The sequence below is a fragment of the Carassius gibelio genome, chromosome A8, assembly GCF_023724105.1.
Source record: "Carassius gibelio isolate Cgi1373 ecotype wild population from Czech Republic chromosome A8, carGib1.2-hapl.c, whole genome shotgun sequence".
NCBI classification, from domain to species: Eukaryota; Metazoa; Chordata; class Actinopteri; order Cypriniformes; family Cyprinidae; genus Carassius; species Carassius gibelio.
In genome coordinates, this window is record NC_068378.1 from 3,669,187 (window position 1) to 3,695,848 (window position 26,662).

General features: G+C 36.3%; 1 protein-coding gene across 1 annotated transcript in view; it reads right to left on the reverse strand.

Annotated features, from left to right (window-relative positions):
- The window catches only part of mtor (mechanistic target of rapamycin kinase), a 157,762-nt gene that overhangs the window by 884 nt on the left and 130,216 nt on the right, over positions 1–26,662 (reverse strand). Inside the window, exons 54-56 of the mRNA XM_052603534.1 lie at positions 15,794–15,859; positions 15,396–15,476; positions 92–172 (exon numbers count right to left, since the gene is read on the reverse strand). Coding sequence (XP_052459494.1) covers positions 92–172; positions 15,396–15,476; positions 15,794–15,859 — 228 coding nt within the window. The remainder of the gene's footprint in view (positions 1–91; positions 173–15,395; positions 15,477–15,793; positions 15,860–26,662) is intronic.

Sequence of the window (26,662 nt, forward strand, 5' to 3'; positions counted from 1 at the left end):
ATGTTAGTGCTAGAATTGTGTATTAAGTCACTTAGAAATGTATGTGTTTAGTGCTCTGTGGTCAGATCGTGAATGACAGTGTTTTGCTCACCAGTTAGCTTGTCCCGCACCCTGTTTATAATTTGGATGGCTTTCTTGTTCAAGGCTTCAGGTTGCACAAGGCCATCTCCAACTGAAGGAAGAAAAAAATAAAGCTACAATTTTAAAGATAAACTCACTGAGAAACACATAAACTGATAACTGATTATTATGCAGATTAAGCAAAGAGAATTTTCGTGAGTAGCAGCATAGTAAATGTTAGTACTCTAAGTGCTTATGTTTTACAGTATACTAATTTCCAGCAATATCATCAACTTGAATATTAATTTCAAGCGAAATTGTCAACTTGATTGCACAGGTATAATTTATACTGAACTGAGCTGGATGATGACATCACTGAATTAAATGATGAACTGCCTTTTTTTTGTCCCTGCTTTGTCACAATATGTATAGTTAAAAGAGCTATATAAATAAAGGGGATTATAAAGCATAAGATTATTACTAGGGCTGTTGATTTAACACATTCATTTGATGTAGTTAATTATGGAAATTTCAGTGAACAAACACACAAATAAACTGCACAATCGGCTATCTCTGCCAAAGTAATAAAAAGAGCCTCTTTTCTCCCATCTGCGATCTGAACAGCACTGATGATTAGCTAAAGGGGAACAATGCTCAGAATGTCTGGATCCATTTCCTGTCAGTGAGAGGAATTGCTAAAAACCTATGTCAGCATTAAAAGAAGAGATAACAACAACAGAGGACATCTGTTCTGAAATACTCCAGCTCATCAGAGTAACTAATCATGAGCTAATCATGTGATGTCAACATCCTGAGTTGGTTACCTGTCAGCCGTGTTGCTATCTACTCAAAAGGAGTTAACATTTGATCATAAGATCCAACCCAGCAGGACTCATTAATAATTAATGGACCTCAACAAAGGATCCATACAGCTTGTCTGACCCATGACTTGACTTGCATGTGACTCTTCTTACAAACTTAATTTTTCAATAAATAATCTCAAAAGGAAAACTTTTGAGAAATCTGAACAGTTAACGATATTCACAAGTAATATGTTTTATGGCTTATATATGCTTGATGTGTTCAATGTAATCGGTGCAACTTTAACCAATGTTTTATAACCCCTTTTGACAGATAGAGTGCTATTAAAAGTGTGTAAGTGTAGCAGAAATGAGTCGAATCAGACAAATCAAAGAGTCTATCAGAGCTGTGTGCATTGAAACATGAGCTGAATTCCTCAGGAAGTCATAAATCAGTTCTAGTGCCACAAGAACCAAGCAAGATAACCAACCAACCAACTTGTTCACACAACAGCTTTCAACATTAACACCAATAGAACAATTATTAACAATTTTAATTCGAAGAAGAGATTGTCAAATTTATTGTTCGTGATTGAAATGCAACGCTGGACATCACATGTAAACCCAGGAGATCAAGTTAAATACTTGCATTGACTTCCCCCCACCCAGAAGAACCAGACTGAAATTCCTAAGGGGGAAGGGCTTTAAACCTTTGTCTTCACAGAAAAGTCCTTTGCCAGAGAATGGCAAAGAAACCCTTTTTATACATTATATATGGACCAGAATGAACTCAAAAAAGACTTATGAATGAATCATTCCATTGCTTAACTCCATATTCATTTACGTGTAACCCACACATTTGACTATCATGTTTAATCACTTATTGTGTATGTCTTTTGATAACTATAGGATACATAGTCATGTCTAGTATTGAAATAATCACATTTTCTTGCTTGATATTGTCCTGACAATCATTTATTTGTAAAATATATCATAATCATGTTATAGGAATCATGTCCAAAATTAGACCCTGTGAGGCAAGAACCACATGCTTGGTAAGATAAACAAATGATTTATGATACCCACCCCAAGAACATATCTGATTGGTCAAGGCAACATTTGAGGGGTGGCCAACAAGAAAGTTTAAATACTTTGGATACGATTAAATTTTTGCTTTTAGTTCTAGTCTAGCTGCTGCTATTAGCCATGTCGGCTTTTAGTCTAGTATTGCTTGTGCTATCAGTCATGCGGGCTTTTAGTCTGCTTTTAGTTCCAGCCTTGCTCGTGCTATCAGTCATGCCTGCTCTTAGCTTTTAGCTTGTAGCTTTGCTACCTAGCTTTAGCTATAAGCATCTAGCCATGCGGTTAGTCGTCATTGTTCTTTGAGCGCGGTTCCAGCGTGCCTGCCTACTGCTTCTATGCCACAATGAGAAGGAACACAACCTAGTCTCGTCAAACTTTATTTCTTTTATTTTCCGTTTGAGTTTCGTGTTCTGAGTTAAGTTTTGTAACGTCGAGTCTCCGACGCCTGACCTCGGATGCCAGTTCAACTTCAACCAGCGCACACGACTCTGCACTTTCAGTCAACGCCCAACAACCACGGGCTTCCCAAGACGTCACTTCACTACTGAACTTCCAGCCAATCAGCGACACCGGGATACCCCTTTCAACGGGAGTTCCTTTCACAGGAAACTAAGGCAACGTATCCCCAGATATTTGTTGTGCTGGTGTATCTAGTATAATTTTAGTCACATTGAGGAACTCAATGCAAGGGCTAATTACGTGATTGATGGTTGTTCATGTCTATGCAATTTAACGTATTGCTGTAAACTTGGGATTCCTTATTTCCATTCTCTTAAACTCATCTTTCCTTAACTTTCGACCTTCCTACAACTTGTGTGAATGTGTGTGTGCGTGCGTTTATGTGTTAGATTAGTTTATATGTCTTAGATTTATCTAATAAAGCCTTATTCATATTGAAAAGAGAAGTATCTTGTGTTTTGTGCTTACAAGTTAATGTCTTAAACTGCCGATCTTGTTACTGTGCTAATTGATAGTGTTTCACTATAGTTTGGATATTAGTATCCAGCGCAGATTTGATGTTAAAAGGCTAGTTCACTGAATCGCAGGGCGTCTCCGTGACCAGCCGTGAAACAGTGATTCTGTTCAAATTCCCTTTAAAATCTTAAATGATTCCCTTTGAGCTAAATTGACCTGTTTCCCTTACATAAGATATGCCAAGTTTAGTGTTGAACGAATGGCTGTGATCTTTGCAAGATTTTGAAATTAATGAAAAGATGGTATTTTGAATGTTGTGTGTAGTATGGCACATTATAGAAGTTATTAAACAAAATCCTGCAAAGATATTCCCCCATGTAATAAGTTGAAGCGTCATGTTAAGGAATGCATGCTCCACCATGCAACAGCATCCCACTGGAAGATCGCGTCATGGGATGGACCAAATCCGCTTGGATAAAACCCCAATGCCTGAACTAATTCAGTGCGCTTCCTTCTTTGCCATGGCTTGAACTACCTACTTCAACACGCTGCTAGCGTTCTTGTCATCCAGAACTCAAAACACTTCATTGAAAGTTTGTGACTGCCAAGAATCTTCGAAATCTTGCAAACAACGAAAATTCTAAATAAATTTTAAAACTCCTACTTAACCATGCAACCAACCAATCACCAGGAAGGTTTTCTCAAAAGACGTCATTCAAACGACAGAGCTGCAACAAAATGAGGCCCTGGGATTCCCTGAGACGAGGCAACAAGCGAACTCCAACTCTTCTGAACCCCGCTTTTCAGTGCAAATGCAAGTAAAACAAAGAAACTTAATTTCTTGCTGAAATAAGTGCAGATTGATCTTAAGCAGTAGAGATAAGACAAATCTCTGCTTTTGTGATTTTCTTGGTGCAATCCAATGAATAACTCCTGGGACTTCATAGAAATTCCGCTATCATTCTCTTCAGTAACTATGTGTGTTTGTGATTTATAAAGAAGTATTGTTTTGTGTGGTGATTTTTAAAGTTAAACTTTGCCCAGATCCTGTGCTACCTAGCTCGTAGCTTATAAATTATCATTATGTTTGTATTCTCATTGTCCATGAAGTAATATAAACAGAATTGTAAGGATATACTGAATTCTATGTTCGCTGGACGAACAGTTGATGAAGTATAAACTAATTAAATTTAGAATCAGTTCAATTAAAGCAACTAGAATCTTTAGATTCGATTCTTCTTTAAAATAATAATTTCCTTACATTAATTATGAAAAAAAAAACAATAAAAAGTGTTACATTTTTTTAATTCGTTAACCAATGTTTAAAACCCACTTATCTCATAACATTATTTATGCAATTCTAATTGCTGAAAATACTTTTAATAACTTTTTGTGCTAAAACCAATGGAAAACAAAACTTTTCATTTTATGCCTGATGCGAACCATTTCTACTGTTTTTCAGGTAAACATGAATGTTCATATGGTGATGAAATAATTATAAATGCATGTTTATGTCACACAGGAATGCATCTCTTAGCCTGTTAACATGCACCTGGACGTTGTCGTACTGAAGTCTCCTTGTTTGCAAGTGTCAATGTTTAAAAATAGATTAAATGAAATGGAACAAATTTGATCTTGACAAACTATTAGGGATATCAAATTTTCCTGTTGCGATGAATTGCTCATGCTTTTATTACGGTATTGAAATTTAGTTTTAAAAAGTGCTCAAAATATAGTATAATATACTATAATAGGTTAAATAACTTTTTTCTAATAAAAAAATAATTCAACATTTAAATAAAATAAAGCAATTCAGAAATATATATCGTTTTGCACAGATTAAAGTGCAAAAGAACTATAAAGACCAATATGTAAGATGAACATCATCGCAGATGCACAAATCTGAATGGCTATTTAAAATTATTAAAATATGTTTTAGAAAGTAGTCCAGCTGGTTTATATATGGGGTTTCCAGGGTAAGGACTGCATTCTCTGCAGTTTAACACCATCTACTGTCAGAGAATGAATGTGCTTTCATTCAATGCGTCCCTCACGTGTTCCTCATGTGCTTCTATTACGTGCTTCTCTTACGTGCTTGTTTACATCAGCGCACACAGCGACTTTCAAGCAACATGCCGCTGCGGTGTTGTGCATTTTGACCAGATTGGAATAGTTTTCTTAAAATGCATTTCAAATTCTGAATAATTTGTAATATATTATTATTTGCTGTATTTATACGTGTCCAAGATAACAATATTGTGCATATTCATTATCGTAATATATATCGCATTACCAAATACCGGCACAAGTCTACAAACTATACATCATTATAAAGATCTAAGCCTTAAGCATCGAAGACAGATCATTGTTTTTCAATGGAAAGCTTATAAAGAATGTATTTGGTAGATTTGTGTAAGCAGTACACATCAAAACATGAAGAATAATAATGCATTACATACAAGATTCGTTGTAAAAGCAAAACACATCCACAGCTGTAAATCCCGGTTTAGTTAGGAAGGTAAGGGTCCACTGAATGACATCTCATGGAGCACTTTTAGTCCAACAAAGCAATAACGTTTTAATATGGATGATAATTCCTTTGTTTAATTGTTTGTGTCCGATATGGAATTATTCATGCTCAGAAACTGCGTCTTGGTTGTGAAAAAACCACATGGTTTGTAGCGTACAGTGTCACAAAAAGAATATCATCCACAAAAAGAAAAAGTCAAAGATAGGCGTAAGATTGTTTATTTGAATACTGGTGCTCTCTTGTGATTGCTTGTGATGTGCGCTGTGACGCACTTGTCATGTGATTGAGGCGTAACTTAGCGATCACCTTTTTCTTTTTTTTTCACAATTTTTTATATATGTGAGTGTGTTTTATGTTGAATATCTCTGTATCTGAATAATAAACATCTATCTGAGCGCAAATCAGCTCTTTATTACTGTGTAATCACAGCTATCAATGTGAACGCTAGCTAAATTAAAGGTCCCGTTCTTCGTGATCCCATGTTTTAAACTTTAGTTTGTGTGTATTGTTGTTGTTAGAGTATAAATAATATCTGTAAAATTCTGGAACCTCAAAGTTAAATGCCAAGCGAGATATTTTATTTAACAGAATTTGCCTACAAAAAACGACCCGTTTGGACTACATCCCTCTAGTTCCTGCAGTAATGACATCACTAAAACAGTTTTTTGACTAACCTCAGCCCACATGAATACACAGACAGGGGGGAGTGGTCTTTTTGCGTTTTGCTTCTCAAACTAGTCCAAAACTAGCCCAATCGCGTTTCCAGGAGGCCCAATCAGAACTTGTCATGTATTTCTGAAGGAGGGACTTTATAGAACAAGGAAGACATCAGGCCGTTTTTATGACTGTGAAAACAGCGGTATACAGATAGGCGAATTGTGTGTAAAATACTATGTTTTTTTTACACACTAAACATGAACACGTATTGCACACTGTAAACACAATCAAAGCTTCAAAAAAGCACGAAAAATGGGACCTTTAATAGAGTGTGATTATTGACTTTATAGCGCTTTTGTATGATTACCATCTCTATAACTGGCCATCAATATTATAGCCCTTTTTGAGTGGATATGGTGAGTAGTTTTCTCGACTCTCGGGTCACTTGACATGAAAATTGTCCAAGCAACTAAAAATGTCAAGATTTCACCTTAGTGGAGCAGTTAAGTGTTATAGTGGTTTATTTGGTGATACAAGCATGAAAATTAGCATGAGCAGTCTCTGTGGGTGACTTGACAATAAGCCACCTACAGCTACTTGAAATTTCAAGATGGCGGCCATATTTCAAGATGGCCACCACCTTAGTGGAGCAATTAGGCTTAAAGGGTTAGTTCACCCAGAAAGCAAATTTATGTAATTAATAACTTACCCTCATGTTGTTTCAAACCCGTAAGACCTCAGTTTATCTTTGGAACACAGTTTAAGATATTTTAGATTTCGTCCGAGAGCTCTCAGTCCCTCCATTGAAGCTGTGTGTATGGTATACTGTCCATGTCCAGAAAGGTAAGAAAAACATCATCAAAGTAGTCCATGTGACATCAGAGGGTCGGTTAGAATTTTTTGAAGCATTGAAAATACATTTTAGTCCAAAAAAAGCAAAACAACGACTTTATTCAGCATTATCTCAACTCGTGAATGAGTCAATGTTTTGTTCGTTATCTGGCTCGGCTCGGTGTTCATCTTCAGTTCTCTCTTCACAGCAGTTCAGTCAGTGTACTGTTTGAGTACATGAATTACTCTGGGATATTGGTTTGTTTGAACTCAGAGGGAGTGTCAGCCACATTAAAAAAGTTAACAGCTTAAGTCATTTGTGGATTAATGCGTATTAGAGATGCGAACCGTTTAAAACAATTCAGTTCAATTTGGTGAACTGAATGATTCGTTCGCGAATCGGATATCCAGATTGCTTTGTTTTGAACTCTCTCTCACAACAGACACGGAAGAGAACACTTTGCTGAATAAAGTCGCCGTTTTTGCTATTTCTGGACCAAAATTTATTTTCGATGTTGTAAAAAATTCTAACTGACCCTCTGATGTCACATGGACTACTTCGATGGTGTTTTTCTTATCTTTCTGGACATAGACAGTATACCATACACACAGCTTCAATGGAGGGACTGAGAGCTCTCGGACTAAATCTAAAATATCTTAAACTGTGTTCCAAAGATAAAACGGAGGTCTTACGGGTTTAAAACAACATGAAGGTACAGTCATGCCCACAAATATTTGCACCCTTGGCAAATATGATCAAAAAAGGATTTGAAAATTCATCTGCATTGTTAATCCTTTTGATGTTTTAATTTGAAAAATTCACAAAAATGTATCCTTTCATTGGATAATAAGAATTTAAAACGGAGGGGAAATATCATTATGAAATTTATGTTTTTCTCAAATACTCATTGGACACAATTATTGGCACCCCTAGAAATTCTTATGAGTAAAATATCTCTGAAGTATATTCCCATTCATATTCACAATTTTGAGCACTCCAGCATGATTATAAACATGAAACTATCCAGCCATTGCTTCCTGTTCCAAGAAATATAAAGTGGAGGCAAAACAAAGCCCAAATGCCCTTAATCATCCATCACAATCAGAAAAAACTAAGAATATATTTCTGATGTGCAGCAAAAGATGATTGAGCTTCACAAATTGGTGAAGTGGCTTTAAAGGGACAATAAGTAACTTTTTAGGTATTTTATTATCTAAAATCAATATTTTTATTCATAAATATGCCCTCAATGGTGTATAAATACCTATGCAAATGTTTAAACTAATCCTCGTAAATGAAGAATTTATTATCTTTATATACATGGGACGGGTAGGTCGACGGAGGCTTCCATGTAGTTCCGCCATCTTGCAAAACTATAATAGCAGAGAGGGACAAAACGTACTAAGCCAACGCGTTTCCACAACGCGTTTTCGGTCAGAGCCAGAAACGTAGGTGCAGAGCAGTGAGAGGCGCTTGAAACTGCACCAGCAAGTTTAAAAGTCTGGATTGCATTCTTATTATGGACCATACATATGCCGCGCCACAGGAGAAGAAAACATCGTCGCCAAAACAGTCAAAAATAGAACGTAAAAGGAAATGTGACCGTAGATTACAGAAAACAAGAGTTAATGTCGGGGAAGCTTTTACTAGGTGGAAAGAGCTAATTCTGGATAAAGATTTCAAAAGAGATGCTGAATTGGCCTGTTTTCTTCTCGACATGTAAGTCAGTGTTTGATGATGACATCTAACAATGCACATAATTCAGAAAATATAACGAATAAAGACGACATAACTACTAATTACAATATTTCATGTTTTCCACAGTCAGTAATTCATACTCTAACATTCATTTGTTAGTTTTCATGTTGCAGTTTGTTTGAAATAACACACCTGTTCACCTGAAGGAAAACTCCTGTCAAAGCTTTTTAGTACATATCGCCTACCGTAGATGCAACGCGCATTTGAAAAAGCGAGGCGCTGGAGAGCAAAATAAGTTTGAATGCAAAATACAATTTCACCACTAGATGGGAGTAATTCCTACTTACAGTCCCTTTAAGAAAAGAGCTAGAGCAGTGACAATTCCCATTTCCACCATCAGGACAATAACTAAGAATTTCCAATCAACAGAAAATGTTAGAAAACTGCCTGGAAGAGGTCGTGGTGTCTATATCGTCCTAATGCATAGTGAGGAGGTCAGTTTGAGTGCCTAAAGACTCTCCAAGGATCACAGCTGGAGAATTGCAGAAAATAGTTGAGTTTCTGGTTCAGAAAACCTTTAAAAAAATTGTCAAACAGAACCTACATCAACACATGTTGTTTGGGAGGGTTTCAAGAAAAATTATCGTTGCTCATCCAAAAACAAACTAAAGCATATTCAGTTATCAGACACGACTGGAACTTCAAATGGGAGCGGCTTCTACGATCAGATGAATCTAAAAATTAACAACGAAATGGGTCACTGAGCTCAAAACCAAGCTTCTGCTATAGCCATTCCAGTCCTCTGACCTGAACCCTACAGAAAATGAGAGGAGTGAACTGAAGAGGAGAAGCTGGGAATCTGAAGGGTCTGGAGTGATTCTGGATGAAGGAATGGTCTCTGATCTCTTGTCAGGTGTTCTCTAACTTCATCAGGCATTATAGGAGACAGTTTTGAGCTGTTAAACTGGCAAATGGAGGTTTAAAAAATAATTCAATAAAAGGGTGTCCTTAATTGTGGCCAAAGTGTATTAGAGAAAAACATTCATTTCATAATGATATTTCCCCCCATTTTAAATTCTTATTATCCAATGAAAGGATACATTTTTGTAATTTTTTCAAATAAAACATCAAAAGGATTAACAATGCAGATTAATTTTCACAGCCTTATTTGATCATATTTGCCAAGGGTGCCAATATTTGTGGGCATGACTGTAAGTTATTAATTACATAAATTTGCTATCTGGGTGAACTAACCCTTTAAGAAATAATTTAGTTGGTGATACAAGCATGACAATTACCATGAGCTGTCTCAAAGGGTCATTTGACAAGAAACCGCCCACATCAACATAAAATTTCAATATGGCGGCAATTTTTCTGGATTACTGCCACCCGCCATGTAGATCTTTAAATTATACATTTTCTCATTGAAATGTATTGGGTTCATTGAGGGACACAGGGTTTTTATTGGAACTAACAGTTATTAAACAGTATGTTAAACAAACATACTGAGAGGTGGGGAAACAAAAATAAGATTAATAAATTAGCACAGTTGTGGTGCTGAACGGACAGTGCACCAAATAAAAAATTGAGCAACGACTAATACTGAATGTCAATAAAAACAGATCCAGAGGCAACAGCGACTCTGGCTGACACAGCAATGGAACCATGACAAAGAGCTGATGTCCTTCTTGAATGCAAGCTGTACATCATGTCCTGCCTTGTGTTCTTCTAGCTCAGGTATGCTAGAAAGCAGCTGCTCCTTCAGTCTGGTTGAATTCACATCTGGTTATTCAACACCAAGTTGCTGCAATCATTGCTTGTAGAGGGAGGCTAGATCTGTAAGCTTAAATATAACTGCATCCGTGCCCTCACTTGTGGTCTTCATGTCGGTGATGTAGCTGACAAGTTCTGAACAAATAGAGGGATACCATTCAAAAGCTGAGCTTTTGAGGCTCTGCTCTTGCTTGATGGCATTGAGATGGTCTCGCTCTCTGTTGTACAGTCCAACGAGACAAGCAGGGTGGTATTTAAATTCCTGTGATACAACATCACCAACAATAAGCTTTGCAAGGAGCTTCATGCTGCTTAGATTCCTGACACATTCATTGACTCTTTCATTAAGTTTCATCCTAATTGCCTCTCGTAAGGGGGACATTGCACTCTCATCTTCTCATATAAAGCACAAAGCTTTCTAGGGCTGGGATCCTCTTGGCCTCTTGACATGGATATCTTTGGTATCTTCAGTGTCTTTAGCAGCAGTAGATGCACTCTTTTGGGCCCTTTCCAGCTTTGTGTTATTGAACATATGTTTACAGCTTGAATGATATTTTGCTCTGTTTCTTGTCAATGTGTTTTCTATGCCATAACCTTCATCTAGTCGGTTTGGACTAAGTAAGATAGGCAGAGCATTGATCTTATGAATGATATCATAACCAGTACGATCGTGCTCTCTGTTGAATAAACTCGGATGAATGGGTTTTTCCTTGAAACATCTGTCCCAGTTAGTTTTCTCAACTGTTATTATGGCTTCTGCCATGTTTGCAACAAATGTATAGGCAGAGGCAGAGGGTTTATCCTTTTACCACCTTTTACCAAGCACTTTGATGTATGGGATACAACTAAGTTCATGCTTTAACCCTACACTTAGTCCGATTGTTCATCCAATGCCATTTATATCCCGTGCAATCTGTACACTATCCGGTTAACTAAAACCCCATTAACCTTGGCTCGGCTCTCCCGTGCTGGCACAACCTGTCAATTCAGGTGCGGCTATCTAACTGTTTTGTGGTAGATTAGACAGCATTTGGGATACTAACTTTACAATTAGCTGACATTGAACCCCACTCGGAGTTTAACAGCAGTGATATATCACCAGTGTGCCCTGATATTCACTCTTGTCTAATCTATCTAGAATTAACAAATCAACACAACTGTATATTGATGTGTTAAAAGTTGTTCTTTAGAATAATCTAAAACATATAAAATAAAATGAAACCAAATCATCCTTAATGAAAGTGACGTGACATGAAAGTGACGTGACATTCAGCGAAGTATTGGTGACCCATACTCAGAATTTGTGCTCTGCATTTAACCCATCCGAAGTGCACACACACAGAGCAGTTAACACACACACACACATTGTGAACACACACCCGGAGCAGTGGGCAGCCATTAATGCTGCGGCGCCCGGGGAGCAGTTGGGGGTTCGATGCCTTGCTCAAGGGCACCTCAGTTGTGGTATTGAAGGTGGAGAGAGAACTGTACATGCACTCCCCCCCACCCACAATTCCTGCCGGCCCGGGACTCGAACTCACAACCTTTCGATTGGGAGTCCGACTCTCTAACGATTAGGCCACAACTTCCCATTTTAATGAAAAAACCCCCCCCAAAACATTTCTATCGGAAAATTGATCTTTTGAGTATCCAGGGGTCGGCCTTCTTGAAAATAGAAATTTCAAGTGGCTGAGAGTGTTTTCTTGTCAAGCAACCCTTAGAGAATGCTCATACCAATTTGCATGCTTATGTCACTAACTAAACAATTATATTGCCTAACTGCTCCATTTAGGTGGTGGTAATCTTGAAAAATGGCCGCCATCTTGAAATTTCCAGTAGCTGTAGGTGGCTTTTTATCAAGTGACCCACAAAGACTGCTCATGCCAAGTCGTTGTTTTGCTTTTTTTGGACTAAAATGTATTTTCAATGCTTCAAAAAATTCTAACCGACCCTCTGATGTCACATGGACTACTTTGATGATTTTTTTCTTACCTTTCTGGACATGGACAGTATACCATACACACAGCTTCAATGGAGGGACTGAGAGCTCTCGGACGAAATCTAAAATATCTTAAACTGTGTTCCAAAGATAAACTGAGGTCTTACGGGTTTGAAACAACATGAGGGTAAGTTATTAATTACATAAATTTGCTATCTGGGTGAACTAACCCTTTAAGCCTAATTGCTCCACTAAGGTGGTGGCCATCTTGAAAAATGGCTGCCATCTTGAAATTTCAAGTAGCTGTAGGTGGCTTATTGTCAAGTCACCCACAGAGACTGCTCATGCTAATTTTCATGCTTGTATCACCAAATAAACCACTATAACACTTAACTGCTCCACTAAGGTGTCGGCCATCTTGAAATTTCAATTGGCTCTGACAATTTTCTTGTCAAGTGTCCCATGGAGACTGCTCATGCCAATTTGCACGCTTGTATCATAAACTGAACGATTCTGCCAAACATAAGCACTTAGCCGCTCCACTATAAACTTGAAGCTCATTATATTGAAGTACAAATCCAAACACCAGAAACGTTTTGCATTTTATGAATAATGAAATGTTATGAGAAGTATGCATTTTATTTATTCACATGCTGTATGGTTGAATTAATATTTTAGTTCACAAAATTAAGTTCCATTGTTTAAATTTTTTTTATTGACATTGACATATTATTATTTATTTTATTTTTGAATAATTATAGCCTACATAAATAGGTGAAGCAAAATAAATCTTTGGATCATCCCTTATTTTTCCCTTATTTTCTTAAAGAATAAACACTTCTTTTATACAAGAATAAACATGATAACATATTATTAATTCATAGAGGGTAAAATGTCAAAACAACCCTGGATAGCCTAGATTAGGCCCAGGCTCTGTTCTGAAATATATAATAACTACTGTTAACTTAGAGTAACACATTTTAACGGATTAATCGCCTATTTTCATTTGCTGCATGTTTTCTTTATTTATTTTTTTGAACACGCTAAAAAATAAATTATGTTTGTGAGAGGAAAAAATATATAAGTTGTGTATAGGTTGCATTTTAACGGATTAATCATCTATTTTCGTTTGCTGCATGTTTTTATTTTTTATTTTTAATATTATATAATCATGTATAAGATGCATTTTATTACATTTAGAAATAATAACGGCTGGCCTGATAATGTTCTAATGTACCAACAGGATATATTTAGTTCCCTTCACTTTACAACAAATCCTTTAAATTTAACAAATATATCAGAACAAAACAATAATTAAAAATATATAATTCTAATGGATAAATATAATTGCAGTATATAATAATATAGGCTTAGCTATAAAAAATTAAGGTAAGGTTGGGCTTTCTCATTCTCTCACTCAGGAGAAATCCATTTCCATATTCGTGATGATTTGAAGCTTAACTATTATTCATGAGGTAAAATTGGCTTTGTAGTTCACGGGTGTTTCAGTATCGATGGAAAAAAATCATAATTAACAATATGTGGAGTAAGTTGACTGCTGCTGTTTCCAGTGAATATGTGGGCGAGACACCAGCACGATCAAACAGCTGAAACAGAAAACTCAATTCTCAAATACTAAATTTTTGGTCACACATAAGGAATAATTCAAAAATGCAAAGTGTTAGTAGCTCAAGAAATCAAGAATATTAACAGAGTTTATAATAATTATTGCCAAATGCTGGACCGTTCTCATTTCGCTCTGCATATGGAACCTGATGATTTTTTTTCAAACCAAGAATGAACCAAAATGAAAACATGGAGCTTTTTATCCGTATATATATATCCAGAGTTGAATTAAAATAAACATCCATATATATATATATATATATATATATATATATATATATATATATATATATATATATACATACATACATAGGCCTTACATTTATTTACTGTTTAATAACAATAGCATGCATATGTTCCTTTGTACAAATGTCTTCTTTAGATTTTTGAGTATACTGTAGCCTAAGACTATCTTTAGTTTTGAAATTAACTCACTGTTAATGTTTTAATATTTTTTAAAGATGTTACAATGTTATATCATGATGTTATTGTTGTTTTACTTCCTCCTTTTATCTCATTTTACAATTACATTCATTTCGCAAACCGTCCCTTGCGCCACCTGGCGGTACTTTCGCCAATGATTTTAACACGCGACTGACATGCAGTTAATGCCGTGGCAGTAATACCAATTTAGGTTGTCCACCTACTGTACTGTAGATGGAGTAGATTGCCACCACAAACACCCCTGCGTGCACAGTCCTATACTACTACTCCTATACTATTTCAATCATTTAACATTAGGTTTCATTTATTTGCTGTTTAATGTTTGATGATTGAGTTATTTTGCATAAGCATCTGCTTAAATATGTGATCGCTTGTTTCTACTTCCATTTATTATGTGCATGCTGTACATTTTTAAAGCCAGAAGCATTCTGTTCGAATCAATTTTATTTGGACAATTTACTTATGGATACAAAATTCCATAAAACAGCATTTACAGTAAAAATTGTGAAATATTATTATAATTAAAAATATTAAATTTTCTTCTATTTTAAAATAACTTTTGTAATACTTATTAAATTTATTCCTGTGATGGCAAAGCTGAATTTTCATCAGCCATTATTACAGGCTTCAGTGTCACATGTTTGTTCAGAAACCTTTTTAATATGCTGATCTATAATCAGTGTTGGAAACATTAGTTGTGCTGCCTAATATTTGGAACCTGTGACACTTCAGGATAAAGTCTTATGTCAGATCCTATCCTCAAAGCTTTGGATTTTTAATACATCTATTGATGAATAATAGTGATAATATCCTTTTAGTTGTCTTTCAGGTCTAGGGACATAGGGACTAATGACAAATGTAGATAAAACCTGTTCTGCTTTTGACAGTTAGTCTAAAGGAAAGAAATTTAAAACTTCAATTTAATTTGATCAAAATCACTTTAGATAATAATCATGACTTCTGAACTTGTAAATTAGAACTATCCAGGAAAACTGGATAATGACTTTCAGGATTGAAGTTAAGTCTTCAAGGACTTACTAAAGGAGTGAATTGACTCAGGCACTGTAGTTCCAGGCTTTTTGTGGGTTGTTTCTCCCAGGTCAATACCCTCCATGGCTTCTACATGAAAAATACCAAAAAGACAACACAAAAATTAATCTATTACCAAGAACATGCAATAGTTTTAATGGGAATCATGGATGAGTACATTTGAAGTCACATCATAATGTCACTTTGTCTTCATGGGACTGTCTGAGTCTGTGTAAATAAAAGCATTATTCAAGGGAAAGCTCTGGCAGTGTGAACAAAATCTTGGGAACTGCTTTATTTTGTACTACTACATCATTTTCTATATCTCTCTGCTTGTCAAGGTATTTTACAGGGGAGTTGACCCAACTATGGCACTATTAATTAGACTGAAAAAGTCAAAGACTCACCGACAGACTGTCCTGCCGTGTAAGAGTCAGTTCTAGTCCTGGAGCGCTTGTTTCCTTTAGTGTTTGCTGTAGGAAAGAAAAGACACACCCAGTTACTTGATTAACTTTACTTTTCGCACAAAAAAAGGGTCTGACAATCAACCTAACATCAAGATTTTAGGCTAATATTTTAAAACAGAAAAATGTATAAACTAAAAGGGTATACTTGTAAATAAATAAATGAAAAAAATCTATTTAACTTGTATTGGCTACTGCATACAGGGTCACTAGGGGCCCCAAGGATGTTAAGTCAAGTCACCTTTATTTATAAAGTGCTTTAAACAAAACAGATTGTGTAAAAGCAACTGAACGACTTTCATTAGGAAAACGGTGTCAATAATGCAAAATGACAGTTAAAGGCAGTTCATCATTGAATTCAGTGATATCATCATGCATCTCAGTTCAGTTTAAATAGTATCTGTGCAATCATTTGCAATCAAGTCAACGAAATCGCAGTAAATGAAGGGTCCCCAACTAAGCAAGCCAGAGCCCCCTCCTCTTTACTCTGCTGACCCAGACTGACAACTACACACCGTCACACAACTCCAATATCTTCATTAAGTTTGTGGATGACACAACTGTAGTGGGTCTAATTAGCAACAAAGGTAAACTACAGGAGTGAGGTGAGCCGCCTGGCTGGGTGGTGCAGTGACAACAAACTCTCTCTGAATGTGGAGAACATGAAGGTGATTGTTGTTGACTTCAGGAGAGTCTACACTCAACATGTTCCTCTGACAATCAATGGTGCGACTGGATACAGTGAGCAGAACCAAGTTCTTGGGTGTGCACAAGACGGTGACACGGGAGTGGATTTTCAAATCTCTTCTGTCCCACTCCCACAAAAAAAAAAAATCATAAAAAATGTAAATGTAGTTTTTTTCTTAATGCACAATGTGTATTGGACACACATCAAATTTAATGTAAATCATCCATGCTAACACGTTTTCTATTTTATTTTTTATTTATTTGACATTTCATTCTCTTTAGATTTATTTTTCATTCACTGAGTTTCGAAGTTTCTCGCTCAAGTTCACAACCCAGACAGCAGAAACTGCATCTTGTTTAATTTATTTATTTTACAGAATCACAGCGCTTTGTTGTTATTCTGAGTGTACACACATAAACTTAAACAGATTCAAAAGATTGATTACTTTTATCTGTATGACCAAAAATGACTATTTTAAGAGCAAGTGAGAGCACCGGTGCCTCCATCTGTACTGTTGTGAGAAAGCTGTTGTTTAGTTTCCACACACACTTTAATAGCGCACATTTCTGTAGGTTAACATTACACTGAGTGGCCATGTAAAGTTAAATATAAGTCTACAGTTTATATTAGGGGTGGGCAATATGGAAAAATATCGTATCACTATTTTTTTTTAAATATCACAATAGGCTTGGGCGGTAATACGGTAATATGGTATACCGTGGGATCTAAAAATAGCAACGGTATCAGTTTCAATACCGTCATACTGTCAATAAAAAAACTAAAATGCACTTATATAGAAGACAAGGATTAAATATTAAATATAATTTATTTAATGCCTAAAATGCGTATGCGCGGTTGTCATCGCGTGACAAGATGAGGAGAAACAGAGAGAGGGGGAAAGATGGCGAGTTCCGCACCGAGTAACCTGGTCTCGGACGAGGCTATTTGCAAATTGTACCCTTACGAAAAAAGATGACTGGGAATATGCTGCAAAATAAAAAAAAAAAAAAAAAAGCCGATGCAATGGCAGGTCCTGTCGGCATTGGCAACGTAGATGACAGAGTCGGAGCTGAACAGCCTACTGTTTGGAGCCAGTTACTCAAGGAGACAAGGACCCACTTCATTCATGGAAAAATGCTGCCTGGTGTTTTCTCCAGATGTCACGAGTGGCACGAAAGTACCTGTGCGTCTGTGCCACAAGCACACCATCGGAGCAGGTTTTCAGCACCGTAGGTAAAGTTGTCGGTCCACAGCGTGCCCTAGCGAAAAATCTTGACTAGATTGTATGCCACTTAATTGCCATTCGTTCCTATTGGCACTGTGTTTATTTTTTACTTATTTAATGGATTCAGGTACTTTTATTTGGTTTTCATTAAAAACAATTTTGGAAAGAAGACTGGAAAGAAGTTGTTTTTATTTAGACCTATTGCTTTTTCAATTTTGATAATATATATATATATATGTATGGATGTTTATTTTAATTAAACTCTGGTTGACTGTTGTGGATCTATTTGCTCTTTTTTTATAAGCTGCTCTTTGTTATTAAAAGTTGTTAGTGCAGTGTGATTTTTACGGGCGTTTTCCGCAAATTCGAATAATTTTGAGCTCACAAAAAACGAATATTCGTTTATGTAAATTAAGTTTACTGAGACGTTATTTTTCAGCAACATTTATTGTTTCTGTCATTTTTGAACAAGCTTACACACAATAAGCTTGAACATTAGACAACGTGTTTTGTATCTGAAAACCTTTAACAATGCGTGCAAACAAAAAAAGTACAAATTAAAAGCAAAAAAAAAAATAAATGTACAAAGAAAAAACGTAAAGAACGTTAGGCTATTGTAGAGAATGTAGCTTACACTTAACTTTGAAACTGTAAGCAAATCTTTTTTGCTTTTTTTCTATTGTTGTACATGTTCTTGTTAAGAGATACGGGCATGTAAACATGATCGGGGGAAAGTCTGCTCCTTAGTCTGTTAACAATAAGGCCAGCCGTGGAGAAAACGCGCTCTGACGGCACAGACGTTTGCTGGACTCACAAATAACGGTGTGCTAAGCGAATACATTTTGTGAAGCACTTTGTGTGTTCGTTTCACCACTGAATGGGATCCTCATCTGGTGGAATACGTGGCTCCAGCAAGAACTGTTCCCACTCGTCTCGGCTGGACTCTCTGTAATCATTGCTGGAGAACTGGCTCAGCCTTTTCCGACAAGTGGGCATTGCATTCTCTTCATCGTTGGTGGCAGCGGCTGCATCGGCACCACTCGAATCAAGGAAAATGTTCTAATAATGTTCAAAAAAGTTTTTTTTTCTTACTTGTCTCATGTTTTCATCGAGAAACCGGAGATGTTTGTGCCGAGGGTCAAGGGCAGACGCGAGAAGAGGAGTTTTCACTGCATTCTCCAAGTTAGCTGTGTTTATTTTTTTTGCTTGAGAGATGCCGCAACAATGTTCTTGAATGCGGTCACTTTCTGTGATTCTCCACGGCATATTTGAAGTACTGTATTAGACCGCAGTTCTTATTCATTCATTCATTAATAATTTTTTGCTTGCATACATCTTCAAATATGCCGTGGAGAATCACAGAACGTGACCTAATTAGGTTTTATTGTGGACTTTTTTTCTTTCTTTTTTTTTATGGCAATTTTATTTTGTTGTTCAGTTTATGAATGGTTTTAGGCACAAGCCAACAGTTTGGTGATGCCGTCTCAGCCTTACGTCATCATTTTTTAATTATTCACGGTAATACCGTATACCGAGGTAAAATAGGGAGGAGGTTTGACGTTATCAAAATTTGGAAACAGCCCAAGCCTATATCACAGTTCACATTTTATCACAATCCTTTGTCATCTTGGTTTTACTATTTTGCAAGTTGTCTGAGTGTTACAGCCAAACTAATTTTCCAATTATAAAAGACAGAATTTCAAGGTAAAAAAAAAAAAGGCAGATATTTAGGCCAAAGAGGGCAAAGATAAAAATCTTTGTTCTTAAATTTTAACAAGATAAAGGAATGACAAAGATACACATTAGGGCTGAAACGATTCCTCGAGTAACTCGATTACAAAAAATTATCGAAGCAAATTCCTCTGCCTCGAAGCCTCTTTTAATTCATTTTAAATCTCAAGTAAGGTTCTTTTGCAATGATTTTTTTTTATGTGACACAATGCATTTACGTCACCCACAAAGCAAAAGGAAGGAGACATAAGCGCTGCGTCATAAATCGCATAATGCAAGGAGTTAGCAGTAGGGCTGGACGATTATGGCCTAAAATCAAAACCTAGATTAATTGAACATTTTACCTCGTTTCAGTTTTTTTTTTCCCTGATAAGGTTTGTACTGTAAATATGATTGACTATTAAAGGTGAGATATTTTTTCCTATTGAAAGAGCGATCTGACATCATAGCTTACTATCAGCAGTTATTTTATCTATGTTCGTAACATTTCTTACAGATTATTGCTTGGTGTAAGAGATAAATAAAGAGCAGATAAAGATAAATAAATAAAAATATAAATAAATATTTTTTTTTACTAATGCACGTTTATTCAAAGCATAAGAAAATATGACTGTGGAAAAAGTGCATAATATTTAAAATAATGTTTATAAGCCAATTATAATTAAGTAGCTTAAAGAACTATAAACAAAACAGCACAATGTGTGCATGCATAGTTTAATCCAAAAGGGTGAAAGCCAATAACATAGAGTACATTTTTCATTTAAACATGAGATGCAGTAGGATGGGGAAAACCCACCATAAAGTCTCAAGATATGTTTTTGAAAAAAAAACTGAACCCACCTTAATTTTACATTACTTTCTAAACATGCGACTCTGTTGTGTGAGACGCAAGTGCAAGGGTAATAGAAGACGTCCCTCTCTAGAAAATGCATAAAATATGTGTTCTGTGTGAATGGCTTGGTTTCAGTTTTGACGTAAACAATATCATCTCCACATTCTCTTTTTCCGCAATATTTTGATTCAACAACGCAGCACCGCTGCATCTAGTTGCTTCAACTGTATAGGTTAACAAAAACATTATAATGAAATGACACTTTTATATTGTCATCGCATCTCGTGCGCCACTGATAAAGGCCAAAGTATAATCTGACCATCCGCATCCGCGCACCGTCTGCATTATGTAATTTTCATCATCAAGAGGGCTTGCGGACAGCCACGCATCCATCCATGCGGTCTCAAAAAGTGCCTGCACGTGGACGGGGTGCGTGGCTGTCAACAGCGCATGCACGAGGTGAATGATGACAGAAGTGCTACTGCTTGTCGAGCTCGTTCACCTTCTGAAAGCAGTGTTAATTTTGACACAAAATTTTAATTTAGTTTTAGTCTTAGTCTTTTGACTATAATTCTTTTTAGTTTTAGTCAAGTTTTAGTCATCTGATTTGTTTTAATTTTAGTCTTATTTTAGTCGACTAAAATTGCTTGGTATTTTAGTCGACTAAAATAAGACAAAAATCAATAACAGATTTACTTGACAATTTTTTACAGCTGGTATAGGAAACAAACTTAACCAAAATATATAAAACACAAATTCAACTTTATTTCAACATAACTGTGTATTTATTTTGATTCAAAAGCTTTTATGCAGCAACAAACACTGTCATGATAATGTAAACAATAACTAGCTGCCAACTGACCATCAATAAAAGAAAAATAAAGTTAGGTCCAGGACCTTAAAGCTTACAGCTGAGCTGAACAATAAGTGCATAAATTTAAAGTAAATATTTAATAAGTTGGGTGGATAAAAAAAGTAACAAGATTTTATAAGGTATTCATTTGTCTAGCAATATTGTATGTTTTAAATACTACAATATTGCTAGATTAGTATGTATAATGATAGGATGTGAATATTCACGTTTCACATGACTAATATAGAAATATTTGTGATAGTCAGCAAGTAGAACATTATAAAATATACTAAACATTAGTATTAATCAAATGTATGTATCATAATATTACGTATTAGTATTGTGCTCTCATCTAACTTGAAGAAGGGGCTATTATACAGTACTTTTCAGTTCGTAATATTTAATGCTACAACATCTACGCACTGCAGTCTTCCAATTTTGCTTAGCTCAATAAACAAAAGAACATCGTTATGAAATTACATTTGAGAAAATGTCCAGGTGGCTCGTCTGTAAATGTATTTTCAAATTGGTTGTGTTCTTGCCACGAATGAGCACTCCGCGTGCTTTACACTTTGTTATGTTTTGTTCGTCGTCAAACGTGAAGTGAGCTGTGGACATTTTGTCGCTCTTTTAGACATCACCTCTTCGAATGCCGACTTCCCGCGAGCTCATTTAAAAACTGAAAACCTTCGCTTCACACCTCAATAAGTCAGGCTCGGATTGGTTCTCTTCTCTCATGCAGTCTCGCCTGTTCCCGTTTTGCCGGTTCTTTTGTTCATTCCTCGCATCTCTCCCGTCTGCTGATTTGATTTTCGTCACAGTCTATTTTCGTCTCGTCCTTTATTCGTTGACGATAATGTCAGTCAATTTAGTCATAGTTTTAGTCTCCATCAGTGCCTTCTTTTTTAGTTTTCGTTTCGTTTTCGTCCGCAAAAATATATTCGTGACGAAAATAATGACGAAAATATTTAGTCAACGAAATTAACACTGTCTGAAAGCTGTGCAGATGAAGCCGTGTGAATATAATAATACATATCCGATCATCTAATCGCTTGAATGTCCAAACCATAAAACAAATACAACTGACAAAGTTTAGTGAAGATGCAAGGCCATTACTATGTGTTGAACCGGCGTTCACCTCCGTGTTTTGCTTTTATGCCACTGACTGGACGGGGCAGAGTCATGTGGCTACACACGCTGTAGTATGCTTTTAAGGGGCAAGTATTAACAGGATTAAAAACCGACATGGGAAAATTACATCGGTTAGAAGTCCGATTTTCGGTTTCGATTACTTTTCGATTAATCGTCCAGCCCTATTCAGCAGTGTTTTGATTTGAGGGTGCGGGCAAACGTACAGAGAACATTGTGGCATGTGTCCATTGCAAGATAGAGCTGGCATATCACAACTAGGGCCCTATGATTTCTGAAATGCAGAAAACGTGGAGGGAATCGCGAAATCAAGTCATAAAAACTGATTTTACAGTTTAATGCGGAATGACATAGAAATTTGCCAAATTATGAATGAATTAATCTAAATAGGTCATTGCACGTACATCAAATCACGATATGGAGTAATATCTGTAAATATTAAGCCGGAACAGTACATTTAAATATGAAACCAGCGTCACATCACATACACAGAACTGTAAAGGTACGTCAACCTATCAAAATAAAGTCCTGTTTAGTTTAAAGACAAGTATTTGCCAGAGATGTATTACTATTGTTCAGCAGAATGTACATAGCTTACTACTGAAAAAAAATCAAACATTTAAATCACACAACATTTCTTCCATGTTTTATTTTTAATAGTAAATCCCCTTTGTTTATCAAAAAGTTAAGTTTGCTTAATTTTCAAGAATTAAAAAGATAAATTAAATTAATGTTTTATGTGTTTAATGTTCATATCAGAAAATGCTTTATTTAAAACCCCAACTGAATGGTTCTTAAATGCACTTAATTAATCTGTCAACTTTATTGTCGTTGTTCACAGTACATGTACAGACAGAGAAACAATGGGTAATAATTAAATGTTTATTTTTTGATGTATGCATTCCATTATATGCATTTAAAAAGTACAAATGGCTGTTGGCTGTTGGACAGTGTTTTCTCTACTTCCAGCTGGCCTTCGGTTGCTAATCATAGCTCCGTGTAACTGTTTTTATTTATTTATTTTTTTCTCTAGAATCTTTCCTACTATCATTCTCTGTTTTTTTTAAAAGTGATGAAATATAACTTAATTCACACCATATTTCTGATATTATCGATCAATCTTATCAGATTAATTTTGATCATTCACTTTTATTTTATATCCGTGCCGTACACCAGTTTGTCATTAGCGTTTTCATTCAAACCTATAGCTGTTTTCTTTTCTCCTCTCCTCTCTCTCGCTCTAGTTTTTCAAAAGTTCATCAAACAACCGCAGTAAGAATATTTCATCAAGCACGGTGAGTAATGGCTTCTCATGCTATTGTTATTTGCATCTCTTGTCATATATACAGTTTATCTATCTCTGTCGCAGATGAGGGATTCACATGTGACAAATGCAGGGATATAGTTAGGCTGACAGAGAAGATTTCAGAATTAGAGACACGCATTCCAAACTTTAATTGAGGACAGTAAGAATGTTAGGGCTCTAGATACGGCTTTGGATGCGTCTAGCTCAGGGATTCCTGTACATTGTCCGGTCCTGGCAACAGAGCCCCTGCAGCAGGGCAACTGGGTAGCGTAGTCGTGGGTTAAAACACTGATCTTCTGTTCCGATCAACACATTAAACAGGTTCTCCCCAGTCAGTGATGCACCCACTGAGAAACCTGATGAAAGTGCTCTAGCTATTGGTGATCCTATTGTACAGTACGTGAATATAGAGACACCAGCCACCATAGTCAAATGTTTACCGGGAGCCAGAGCACCTGACATCTTGGTAAATTTAAAAGTGCTGGCTAATGCTAAACGTAAATACAGTAAGATTGTTATTCATGCCAGCGCTAATGATGTTTGACTTCGCCAGTAAGAGATCACTAAAAATAACATTAAGGAGGTGTGTGAACTTGCAAGCACGATGTCAGACACTGCAATATGCTCTCGTTCCCTCCCTGCTTACTGTGGTGAAGAGATGCATAGCAGATTGTCATCACTTAATGGCTGGATGTCTAAGTGGTGCCCACAGAATAACATAGGTTTCATAGACAATTGGACGAGCTTCTGGGGCAGACCTGACCTATTGAAAAGAGATGGTCTACATCCCTCCTGGGGTGGCGCCACTCTTCTCTCTAGAAATATGGCAAATAGTCTTAGTGTTTATACTTGAATAACTGGGGCCCAGGTCAGGAAGCAGACAGACTGGCTAAACCGACCGTCTGCTAGCTGCCTCACGTCACAGAGATCAGCTAATTCTCAGCACATAGAGACTCTTTTACCTAGATACCACACTATAGAGACTGTGTCTGTTCCCCCGAACTAGAAAATACAAAAAACGTCCAAACCAAGTTAAGATTAACAATTTAATTGAGGTTCAACAAGTAAAAAACAGATGCAATATGGATAAACAAATGATAAAGATTGACTTATTGAATATCAGATCCCTTTCTACGAAAACACTTTTTGCAAATAATATGACCACTGATCATAATCTAGATGTGCTCTGTTTGAAAGAAACCTGGCTAAAACCTGATGATTACATTATTTTAAATGAGTCCACCCCCCATGATTACTGTTATAAACATGAGCCGTGACTAAAAGGCAAAGGGGGAGGCTTCAAGTATAACTCGTTTGAAGTAATGGTGCTACACATAACATTATCCAGAGAAACAAATATTAATGATAAATCCCCTGTTATGTTTGTACTGGCTACTGTATACAGGCCACCAGGGCACCAAACAGACTTTATTAAAGAGTTTGGTGATTTTACATCCGAGTTAGTTCTGGCTGCAGATAAAGTTTTAATAGTTGGTGATTGTAATATCCATGTTGATAATGAAAAAGATGCATTGGGATCAGCATTTATAGACATTCTGAACTCTATTGGGGTTAGACAACACGTTTCAGGACCTACTCATTTTCGAAATCATACTCTAGATTTAATACTGTCACATGGAATTGATGTTGATAGTGTTGAAATTGTGCAGCCAAGTGATGATATCTCAGATCATTATTTAGTTTTGTGCAAACTTCATATAGCCAAAATTGTAAATTCTACTTCTTGTTACAAGTATGGTAGAATCATCACTTCTACCACAAAAGACTGCTTTTTAGGTTTTTAGGTTTAGGTTAGATCCGATTACTTTTCTTCTCTTTTAGAAGAAAACAAACATAACCCCAGGTATTTATTCAATACAGTGGCTAAATTAACGTAAAATAAAGCCTCAACAAGTGTTGACATTTCCCAACACCACAGCAGTAATTTCTTTATGAACTACTTTACTTCTAAAAACGATACTATTAGAGATAAAATTGCAACCATTCAGCCGTCAGCTACAGTATCGCATCAAACACTATAGACCCCCTGAGGAACAGTTCCACTCATTCTCTACTATAGGAGAGGAAGAATTGTATAAACTTGTTAAATCATCTAAACCAACAACATGTATGTAAGACCCTATACCATCTAAGCTCCTAAAAGAGGTGCTTCCAGAAGTCATAGATCCTTTTCTGGCTATTATAAATTCCTCACTGTCATTAGGATATGCCCCAAAACCTTCAAACTGGCTGTTATTAAGCCTCTAATCAAAAAAACACAACTTGACCCCAAAGAACTAGTTAATTATAGACCAATCTCGAATCTCCCTTTTCTGTCCAGGATACTAGAAAAGGTGGTATCCTCACAATTATATTCCTTCTTAGAGAAAAATGGTATATAGTATGTGAGGATTTCCAGTCAGGATTTAGACTGTATCATAGTACTGAGACTGCTCTCCTTAGAGTTACAAATGATCTGCTCTTATCATCTGATCGTGGGTGTATCTCTCTATTAGTTTTATTGTATCTTAGTGTTCCGTTTGACACAATTGACCACAACATTCTTTTGCATAGACTTGAACACTTTGTTGGCATCAATGGAAGTGCATTAGCATGGTTTAAATTGTACTTATATGACCGCCATCAGTTCGTAGCAGTGAATGAAGATGTATCATATCGATCACAAGTGCAGTATGAGTAAGAGTACCTCAAGGCTCAGTACTAGGGCCGCTACTCTTCACGCTTTATATGTTATCCTTGGGAGATATCATCAGGAAACATGGTGTTAGCGTTCACTGTTATGCTGATGATACTCAGCTCTATATTTCTTCGCGGCCCGGTGAAACACAACAATTTGAAAAACTAATGGAATGCATAGTCGATATAAAAAAACTGGATGACGAGTAATTTCTTACTGCTAAATTCTGAAAAAAAAACAGAGGTGTTAATTATAGGACTTAAAAACTCTGCTTGTAATAACCTAGAACACTGTCTAAGACTTGATGGCTGCTCTGTCAATTCTTCGTTA